The 10710-nt window shown below is 50.0% G+C and overlaps 1 protein-coding gene across 2 annotated transcripts; it reads left to right on the forward strand.

Annotated features, from left to right (window-relative positions):
• Positions 1-2103: 2103 nt before the first annotated feature.
• GNAT2 (guanine nucleotide binding protein (G protein), alpha transducing activity polypeptide 2) lies at positions 2104-10481 on the forward strand. Of its 2 annotated transcripts, none has more exons than XM_004689689.1 (8): positions 2104-2232; positions 4335-4377; positions 4500-4641; positions 5546-5703; positions 7561-7689; positions 7880-8009; positions 9708-9861; positions 10216-10481. In XM_004689689.1, the coding sequence occupies exons 1-8, from the start codon at positions 2115-2117 to the stop codon at positions 10404-10406; spliced, it is 1065 nt and encodes a 354-aa protein (XP_004689746.1). In that variant the 5' UTR covers positions 2104-2114; the 3' UTR covers positions 10407-10481. The 2 variants fall into 2 exon arrangements, with proteins under 2 accessions (XP_004689746.1, XP_004689747.1); XM_004689690.1 differs by having other exon boundaries at positions 2115-2232; positions 4500-4638; positions 5531-5703; positions 10216-10406.
• Positions 10482-10710: the final 229 nt, after the last annotated feature.

The following is a 10710-nucleotide window of genomic DNA, read 5'->3' on the forward strand; positions in this document are numbered from 1 at the left end:
GCAGCAGGTGAGACAGGAAAGGTCTGCTGCTCCATGTGGGTCAGCTCCAGACCTGGGGACCGAACTCACACTGCAGCAGCTGAGGCTGGCTTGCAGGGCTGTGCTTTAATCCGTTGCACCACCAGGAAGGGCCCAGAGGTTCTTCATGTTGCCTGTTCATTAGAATTGCAAAATTTACCTGAGGAAATTTTAAAATCTCCATGGCTCCAGAACCAATTAAATCAGTATGTAAAAAAATAAAGCCTCTCTAAATTAATTGCAATGTACACCAAAACAGAGAACCAGTTTTAGATTTTTTTTTTTCAAACATGCCCGGCTCTGGAATTAGTATCATTATTGTAAGTTTATTGGTTCTAAAACACTTCCCTTTGAAACCTATTAATGTCGCAGCATCTTAGAAATCAGATGGAGCTAAGGTTTGATAAACTACAAAAAACAGCCTCTCAGGCAGCCTTACGAGAAGGCAAGTTTGGGGGAACCCAGTCAGCTCCCTGGAACTCTAGAGAGGTGCGTCCCAACCTCCGATGTCCTTAGAATCACAGTGATTCTGCCAACATGCAGGTTCTAAATCAGAAAGTCTGGGCTAAGGCCTGACAGTCTGCATCTCTACCACACCTGCTTGCTGGGCCCTGCCTGACGTTCGGGTGACAAAGTTCTAAAGTGTCTCTTTTGGAGGAGGATTCAAACCAGCAAATCTCACTTCAGAAAAGTGAAATAAAGGCATCGAAAAGCACCACCAGTGAAGACTTCAGGGTGTCTGAGGAACCCCTATTTTGCTCCAGAAAGGAGCAGCTGGATTGGGGGTCTGGGCAAGCTGTCCCAGCCTGTGAGAGGGAGACTGGTTAGAGTCCTGTTTCCCAAGGAAGCAGTTTGTGAAGTGAGACAGAGGAATCCTGACCCCACGCCCTGTGCCCACCGAGGGAGGCACCCTGCCACGGGTTCGGACAGAAGCAGCCAGTCCTCTCCACCCATGCCCTTTTCTTTCTCCCTTCCCCAAACCTCTATTCAGGATCCACTAGTAAACCACAAGGTCTGAGGGATTTGAAAGTGAATCCGACCTAGTCCCTCACCTTCAGGAGGAGGAACCCATTGTCTGAAGGAAACAGATTTGTAAAACAAAGTACAATCTGGGCCCTCCCTGGTGGCACAGCACTGAGAAGCTAAAGCCACTTCAACCTGTGGTCAATCCCTGCCTGCCCCGGAGCTGACCCACATGGCGGGGCAGACCTCTCCTGACCCGCCCGCTGCTCCCCTCAGCAGTGTACTTCGTCGATCTGCCTGTTCTGCTCCCCACTCTGTCTCTGGTGAGTCCTCTCACAGTCCCTGCACTCTGGCCTGTACCCCAGCCTGTATGCACAAATAAATATTTAAAACAAAATAAAAAAAGTACAGTTGGAAGTGCCAGGTGCTAATAACAGAAGTAGTACAAAGAGATGAGAGAGCAACAATGCCAACAGCTTCCTGGAGCAGCGGTCCCTGGGGGAGGGAGGCAGCATTCCCAATCTTTCCAAGAAAGGGCGCCACCCCAAACAGCAAGTCCTGGCCAGCCTGCTAAGATGGATGCGTGTGCTTCGGTGCCCTGAAGCCCTTGACACCAAGACCCTGTAGTCTGGAGTCTCATCCTGGGCAGAGCTTCCTACCTTTGTCTTCTAAGCTCTAGCTCTAAGACGCGAGTGAATCCAGGAAGGAAAGCTTTTAGGGTTTGACCCCTCAATAGGATGGGGCAGCCGTTATTCCAGGCCACTCCGTACCAGCATCCTCTCCCTCCTGTGTCAGAGGCCGGCAGGTCGCCCTCCTAGGAACAGGCATATTTGAGTCATTGCCTTTTGTCACACTGAGCTCTTAATTGGCTTGACCCACCGCGTAGCTAGGCAGAAAGCCTTCAATCCCCAGATCAGGCAGGTCTCCGGCTGGGGTGAGGCATGTGGGCCGAATCAGGCAGGGGCTGAGCACCTCTTCCCTCACCCCACCCCATCCAGACCAGCTTTTTAGGACTGAGAAGCTGATGCGTGGCTCCCGCTTATTTTCCCCTTGTGCTCCGTCTCATAGGCAGTAAGTCCTAGAGGAGAAGCGGAAAGGCTGGAGGAAGCAGCCCAGGAGGAAACCGCAGGAAGATGGGGAGTGGAGTCAGTGCTGAGGACAAAGAACTGGCCAAGAGGTCCAAGGAGCTGGAGAAGAAGCTGCAGGAGGATGCTGAGAAGGAAGCCAAGACCATCAAGCTGCTGTTGCTGGGTGAGCACGATGGGAAGATGAGCCAGGAGGAGAAGGCACTCACTGCTCCTTCCTGCTTATCCTGGGTGGTAGGTGGGTTCCAGCCCACCCCATGGCGGGGGAGGAGAGGCTGGGGGCGTCAGGGGTAGGGGGTGTCAGCGGAAGTCCTCTTTCCCCGCCCCCGTTTCAGGGGAGGGGATCAGGAGCTCCAGCCCTGGGTGCAGCCACCCCCAAGGACCTGCAGATTGCCAAAGCCACTGTGGAGTTGTTCGGCTCATCCTTGAGCCAGGCATAGTGCAAGGGCCAGGCCAGACCCACCACCTCCAGATCTAACCACACCTGAGACTGCTTTTGGCTTGGCAGTTACTGTGCAGCGTGGGCTTACTGACACTCCTGCCTCTGCAGTCAAGAGAAATGAGTCAAGGTCTCGGGACAGCGCCTTCCCACCACGCCATCCACGCACGTGGTACCAAGGGTCTGTCCACAAGCTCTCACCAAGTGTATCAGTTGCGTCTTGCTGTCAGTAAAGCTGTAGGGACCCTGGGTGGGGAGGAACAAAGTCTTTACCACAGTCTTTTGCAGGTTTTCTATTCAATAACTGCCTCTAACACCCCTAACAGACAGGAGGTTCATCACCTTGATGAGCAACTAAGACCAGCAATCTGTGCTGGGGGAAAAGCAAAGCATCTCGGTTGTAGTCACAATTTGACTGCGGATGTTACAGCACCCAGACAATAAAGAGCTTGGGACGCCAGGCTTTGACGTCTGCAGCTGGGGGTGTGCAGGAGAGCTAGAGTGGGCACGGTCCATTAGTAACTACTGGCTGGCTGGCAGGGAGCCCCCGGCTAAGGCCCCCCCTTCCCCCCAGCTGATCGGTGGCATGAAGACGTGCTAAAGGAGCATGACTGTAAGACGCTGAACCCCGGATTCCAAGGAGCCCAGGGTGGAGATGGCCACTGAGGGATCTTTTAAATTTAAGCAGCTTGCTTCACATTTAAGATAAGATGCTTAGAGGGAACAAGCAGAGGCTTACTGGGAGGGGTGAGAGGCCTCAGGGTAGTGTAGCTTGGGGAGAGGCTTGAAAGGTTACATGGGTTTTTAATAGTTGTGAATGATGATACTGGGGTTTGGGGTTTTTTTTTTTTTTTTAAAGATTTATTAATTTATGCATACAGAGGTGGGGTACAGGCCAGAGGTGCAGCGGCAGTGAGAGGATTCACCAGAGACAGAGTGGGGAGCAGAACAGGCAGACTGATGAAGTGCACTGCTGAGGGGAGCAGCGGGCGGTCAGGAGAGGTCTGCCACGCCATGTGGTCACCTCTGGGGCGGGGATCGAACTCCTCTGAAGTGCCTGTGGCCATCTTGCAGTGCTGCATATTGCCCAGCTGAGCCACCAGGGAGGGCTGATACTGGGATATTTTAATCAATAAGGAAGCAGCTAGATGATGAAGAAATAGTATCTCAATGAAGTGACCTAGCTTTCTGCAGTCCTGCCCCCACATCACTCTCTTGAGCAAAACTGGGGAGAGAAAGGTGTTAAAGGAATTCCCCTGAATATATCAGTGGTTCCCAAAGAGATTCCCCCACCCCGGGAACATCTGAAGCATCTGGAGACACTTTTGCTTGGAAATGGAAGAGCGGCGGCTAGTGGCCTCCAGTGAGACAAGGCCAGGAATGCTGCTCAACACAGCACAGCCCTGCCCAAGGCAAGAACTACCCGTCCAGCATGGCAACAGTGCAGAGAAACTTGCTTTAAAACCAGAAACCAGCCCCAGCTGAAGGCTAGCGAACTCAAGGGCACAGGTCACCCTAACAAAGCTCCCAGGCCAGCAGCACCCCGGACTTCTCACTCTCCTATGCGGAAGGAGTTCGATCCCCGCCCCAGAGGTGACCACATGGCTGGGCAGACCTCTCCTGACCGCCCGCTGCTCCCCTCAGCAGTGTACTTCGTCGATCTGCCTACTCTGCTCCCCGCTCTGTCTCTGGTGAATCCTCTCACCCCCCTGCGCCTCTGGCTTGTACCCCAGTTCTGTATGCACAAATAAATCTTAAAAAAAAAAGCCAAACCCCAGTATCATCGTTCACAACTGTTCTATTAACAACATGAGCTTTCCTCCCTGCAGGTGCAGGAGAGTCGGGGAAGAGCACCATCGTCAAGCAGATGAAGTGAGTATGAACAAAACCCCTCAGCGCTGAAGGGGGGTGAAGTCAGGGCCAGTGGAATCAGAGTGTGGGGGCCCGATTCCCAGTGCGCCTCATGCACGCGCCTCGCCCTTACTCCCCCGCAGGATCATTCATCAGGACGGCTACACGCCAGAAGAGTGCCTGGAGTACAAAGCTGTCATCTACGGGAACGTGCTGCAGTCCATCCTGGCCATCATCCGGGCCATGTCCACGCTGGGCATTGACTATGTGGAACCAAGCTGTGTCGTATGTGGTCCATAGAATGCAGTTCACGGGAACCACCTGACCAGTGGCCCATAAGCTAGGGGGAAAGATGGGTCAGACAAGCGCTGGCCCACTGAAATCCCACCTGCTGAGCTCAGATCTTTTTATTCAGTGCTAGCAAAGTGTGCAGCTCCTACCCACCCTTGTAACATTTACAAAGTCTCTCAGTCTCCTCTACTTTTTTTTTTGTTAAGATTTATTTATTTATGCATACAGAACTGGGATACAAGCCAGAGGTGGAGGGGCAGTGAGAGGATTCACCAGAGTGGGGAGAACAGGCGGATCGACGAAGTGCAGCAGGTGGGACAGCAGAGGTCTGCTGCACCATGCACCTCCGGGGCTGGGGATCGAACTAGCACTGAAGGGACCGCAGCTGGCTTGCAGTGCTGTGTCCTTACCTGTTGCACCTGTTGCCCTCCTCTATTTTTTTTTTTTTACCTTATTTCAGTATTTAGATGCCCACCTTGGGCTCATTGTCCTGGCCAGGTAAACCCCTAGCACCGGCACTGGCATTTCCCTAGACCTGGGTCCCAAGAACAAAGGTATGAGTTCCTTCCCTCTGGTCTACTTCATGGCAACCTGGTCTTTACGCCCGACTCCCTTCTGCAGAGGACACCCATTTTCTGCATTCCACTTTTGGCCCAAGGATGGAAGGTGAAAATACTACTTGAAACCTGAGCGACCTTCTAGGCATCCCAGGGCTGACATGTGGCCACTCTCTAAGCTCAGGCGCGTACTTGAAAACTGATCACTGTTTTCTTGGAATCTTTGCTAGAAGGTCTCCCCCGTGGGCTGTGGTGGTCCTGCTTTTCTTTAGTTGCTTCCTAGGAAGCCCCTGGAAAAGCATTGCTTCAGTCGAGTTGTCAGCCAGCTTTCTGCCTTCCAGAATGCGGGGCGACAGCTCGAGAGTCTGGCGGACTCCATTGAGGAGGGCACCATGCCTCCCGAGCTGGTGGAGGTCATCAAGAGGTTGTGGAAAGACAGTGGGGTACAAGTCTGCTTCGACAGGGCTGCAGAATACCAGCTCAATGACTCGGCCGCTTAGTAAGTCTCTGGCTGGGGAGGGCGCGTGAGGCATAAACAAACCTCCCTGGAGAACTCACACCCAGCCTCAAGGTTCAGGCACGGAAAGCTGGAGACCCAAGGGTGGATGAATTCAGTCTGTACATCTGGTTTTTAGACTTGAGCAGTGTTTTGTTAGGCTCTGAACTGAGTGCCTTTAAAAGGGTAGGACATCCGCCAAGCCCCCACCACCCTGGACTGCCTTAGACTGGCAGTATGTGGTTCTTGAGAACCCCCAGACCAGTGGCCCATAAGCTATGAGGGAAGATGGGTCAGGTGGCCATCCCACCTGAAAAAAAGTTGAGAGACTTTTGTAGTAAGCCCATTTATAGATAAAAAAGTAAGGATCAGAGAATTAACCAATCCACCACAGCCAGCAAAAATGAGCAGCTCTGATGAGCAGCCCTCAGCCCCAGGGCTAATTACGCGTATGTGGGGCCACCCCCCTCAGCTGGGAACACTGAGACGGCCCTGCAGCACTGGGCTCTCAGGCCTGACTCAAGGTGGCTCTGCCAGGGCTGAGCTTTCTAGCTGCTAATCCAGGTTCTCCTCAGGTCGCTAACCAGAAAGCAGTTTCCTCCACCCATTGCATCTTAAGTCAGGGCATCAGGGTAGGGATCACAGAGACTGTCAGGGAAAACCAAAGAAGCTGGTCAGGAGCTGGAGAGAACCTACGCTGTCAGGCTGGTTCCGAGAACTGGGGCACGAGTTCCCCCATGCTAGGTGTACCCCCCTTCTGCAGCTCAGGGGAAGCCATCATACTGTCCCGGAGCACTAAGTGTCTCCAGGCCATTAAGGTCCAGGCACTAAGTGTGTCAGGTGGCCATCCCATTGTATCTTCCAGGTTGAGAGGCTTTTCTAATGAGCCCATTTACAGATGAAAAGTGAGGCTCAGAGAGTTAACCAGCCCAAAGTCAGAGACAAATAGCAGAGGCTGGGTCTGAATCCAGGTCTATTTGACCACCAAGTTAACTACTGTTCACAATTTACCATGATGCCCCTTGTCTCCGGGCAAGTTATTTATGTCTCCATAATTTTTCCTTCATCTGTAAAATGGGAAATGAAACTAGAAGGCTTACTGAGGTTAAATGAGGATTCCCCATGAAAATGTCTGGCGTATAGTTGGAACTTGGTGTTCATTTTTTTCTTCTCAGTCATCTCACTCCACAACTCTGGCTTCTACCTTAAAACATTATGTTGATTATCAAATTTTACATAGAAAAATACCATGAATCACCCAGCTTCAACAGTTATCCACACACAGCCACTTTTCATTTTACATCTATCCCCCACTGGCTATTCATACAAACGTTTCATCCCAATGTTTGTGTTTTCTCTAAAAAATACTCTTAAATCACATCCCTAAACACAAATTCCTGAATGTTGTCAAGTTTTATCCAAGTCTGTGTTCATTTATATTCCCCCCCCCAGTTATCTCACTTTCTTCCCTCAATTTGACTCAAAGTCCTTACATGCATTGATTCAAACTTCCTTTAATCTATTTTTTAAGATTTTTATTTATTTATGCATACAAGAACTGGGGTGTAACCCACTGAAACCACCAAATTGCATTGCAGGGTCTAGAAAAAAAGCATATGGTCAGAAGTTCAAGAAAAAGCTAGCTGACTTAGGGGAATCCCTGCCTCAAACCAGCTTGTCCTTCAGCTCACTCTTCACTTCCTTTTGTAAGAACACATGAGGGCTTGAGGGAAAGAATTCTAGATTTAACAGTATGGTTTTTGGTACTGTTTCTCGTGCCAAATTAGTTCTATGACTAAGCTAAGACCCTTTACCTCTTGGTCTTGACTGGAAAATTCATTGTCCATTACTTTTCTCTAGCTACCTAAACCAATTAGACCGGATTACAGCCCCTGACTACCTCCCTAATGAGCAAGATGTGCTTCGATCCAGAGTCAAAACCACAGGCATCATCGAGACCAAGTTTTCTGTCAAAGACCTGAACTTCAGGTAAGCACATGGTTCTCTGAGACACCTCAGGTCCCCCAACAGGGCAAGAGTCCTACCTCTCTCCTTCCTTCCTCACTTTCCATCTCACTGCAACTGGCCCCAAAGTGGGCGCACCTCAGGGTGAACACCAGCTGTGTGTGGGTCATGATAAAGCCGGGTCTACCTATGAGCGTGGCTGCTTCTCCTCTAGGATGTTTGATGTGGGAGGGCAGAGATCAGAAAGAAAGAAGTGGATCCACTGCTTTGAGGGAGTCACCTGCATAATTTTCTGCGCAGCCCTCAGTGCTTATGATATGGTGCTGGTGGAAGATGACGAAGTGGTAAGTGACCAACAGTGCTGACAGAACAAGTCCTCCCCCTGGACCTTCCTCTTAGCTTTGCGTCCATCCACTGCCCCAATTTCGGTGATGTCAGCAAACACTGACCATCTAGCAGTCCTCTAGCAGACCCATGTCCCAGGCAAATAATTCTAGAAATACCAGTTCTGCTGGTTCTAGGTCAGCATGTCATCTTGGCCTCAGGTTAGATATCCAAGTATTACCTGACATCACAAAGCTCAAAAAGATCTACCATTAAAGGAACAAGGGATCATCAGCTTGGCAAAGCAATTGTGTTACATCAAAGATGTTATACTTTGGACCTTCCTCGGCTGCTGAGGGAAATAGAGGAGATAAGAAACAGAGCAGAGCCAACATGTGGTGTCTTTATGCAACATAACAAAGGGGCTGAACTACTGACCTCATTTGGAAGCTTAATATGCACCAATGCCAACAGGAGTAAGGAGAGGCAAACCAGGGTCCTACTTGCCACCCAAGTCGGCAGCTGGAGAACGACCTGGGGTTGGTTCTCTTGAGCCTGTAAAGCTCTACATGACAGGAACTCTGCAAGACAAGTGTCGGAGCCCAGCAAGCTGCCTTCTGAGGGGATGCCAAAGGCATGGAAAACAGTGACCGGGCACAGGCATCTGCTCCATAAATGGGCCCACAGCTCAGGATGCGAGACGAAGCACACAGCCTCCTATCCCTTGCTCCAGTTCTCCTCCTCTCCTGAGTCGTTTGAATCCAGTTGAACACTGCGTATCTTCTAGTGAAAATGTCTAGTGAAAAGGGCTACACATTTTCCAAGATTTTGTCCATCTTTCATCCTGAGGTCACTGAGGTCAGAGCATTAACAACCTGCACTGCTACACTGACTTGTTTTCTCTCCCTGTTGGATGGAAAGGCTGGGTCAGTCAGATAATTGTGTCTCTGAGTCTGCTCCCTAAAAACAGGCTGGGCCACTGGGTGACCTCTGGACTCTGCATATATACAGCACCACTTCTCACTTGCTCAGTGGCAATCAGTGAAGGAAACAAAGGCAGCAGAAATGCTTGTGGCAGGAAATACTCTAGCTCTTTCCCTGTGACACCAAGGCCAAAGAATGCCTGTTATGTTTCCGCCCAAACAGATCCCAGACTCTCTTTACAGCAGCTTATTAAAGCCATCAGGGAGACACAGATGGGCACATGCCCACGTGGCCTGGTTGAGCAGCAGTACTTACAGATGGCAAAGTCCTAGTGGTGTGCTGCCTGCTGAAGACCCTCCTAACATTGATCACAAACCCATAGGCCAGCCACCATGACGGACACTATACATACACCATCATGGACACTATACATACACCATGACAGACACTATACATACACCATCATGGACACTATACATACACCATGACAGATACTATACATACACCATCATGGACACTATACATACACCATCAGGTAAGTACGTGGTTCTCCGGGACACCTCAGGGGATCTGAGATGCAGAAAAGCTCAGCCTCTCTCCCACGTCACACAGCTATGATAGGTAGAGGTTTAGAAGGAAGCCAGATTGCTTTGCTTATTTCACACTAGAAAAAGAGAAGCTGCTCCAGGCTTTCCCTTTACAGGCGAAGCACTGGCCTCTGCAAGGCGAACGAGTACAGGAAGCAGACACATGCTCTGCCAATCTGATATTTCTGCTGATGTTTCCGCTATTAGAATCGCATGCATGAATCACTGCACCTGTTCAACAGCATATGTAACCACAAGTTCTTTGCGGCTACATCCATTGTCCTCTTTCTCAACAAGAAGGACCTCTTTGGGGAAAAAGTCAAGAAAGTTCATCTCAGCATCTGTTTTCCAGAATATGATGGTAAGTGCCAAGGGCTGGAGACAATGGTGATGTGTGCTTAGTCATGACTGGTGGCTGCTTTGTTTCCTCTACGGTGGAGACATAAAAGAACTTGTCTTCAGGGAGAAAACTGGGCATCCAGCTATGGGTTTGCACTGACTCTGGGACAGAGCATGTCCAAGGGCAAGACGAAGACACTCTCTACTCAGTGTCTTCACTCAAGTGACAAAACTAGTGTGCAACAGGAGAGCCCCCCCCCCCAAACGGGTCCCCAAATGCAGTTCAATAACATTTCACGATGTTACCTAAAAAGTAGATATGCAACTAAGGAAAACTAACTTATCTCACCTCTTCACTGTTTTTCTGGAAAACCAGGTAACAACTCTTATGAGGACGCAGGGAATTACATCAAGAGTCAGTTTCTTGACCTCAACATGAGAAAAGATGTCAAAGAAATCTACAGTCACATGACCTGTGCCACCGACACACAGAATGTCAAATTTGTGTTTGATGCAGTGACAGATATCATCATCAAAGAAAACCTCAAGGACTGTGGGCTCTTCTAATGGTCACCATTTTTCATTCTACAGAGACTTGGATTTCGGTAATTTCAATGAGAAAAGTTATGGGTCGTTATGCCACATGACGGATGAATCCATTCTCCTTCTGGTGAATTCCAGTGTCCCCCACAGGTTCTTTTCAAAGAGGGACAGCTGGTGCGGGTTAAAGAGTGCCAGGCGAGGTGTCAGAAACTAAGGTTCCAGGACCGGTTCTGCAACTTCTGACAAAAACATGAACACTTCATTTCTGAGCCTCGTTCCTCACCTATAAAATGAAGGTAACTTCTCTACGACTTCCCAGGATTATTCT

The sequence above is a fragment of the Condylura cristata genome, unplaced genomic scaffold (genome assembly GCF_000260355.1).
Source record: "Condylura cristata isolate star-nosed mole 26May11 unplaced genomic scaffold, ConCri1.0 scaffold00026, whole genome shotgun sequence".
Lineage (NCBI taxonomy): Eukaryota > Metazoa > Chordata > Mammalia > Eulipotyphla > Talpidae > Condylura > Condylura cristata.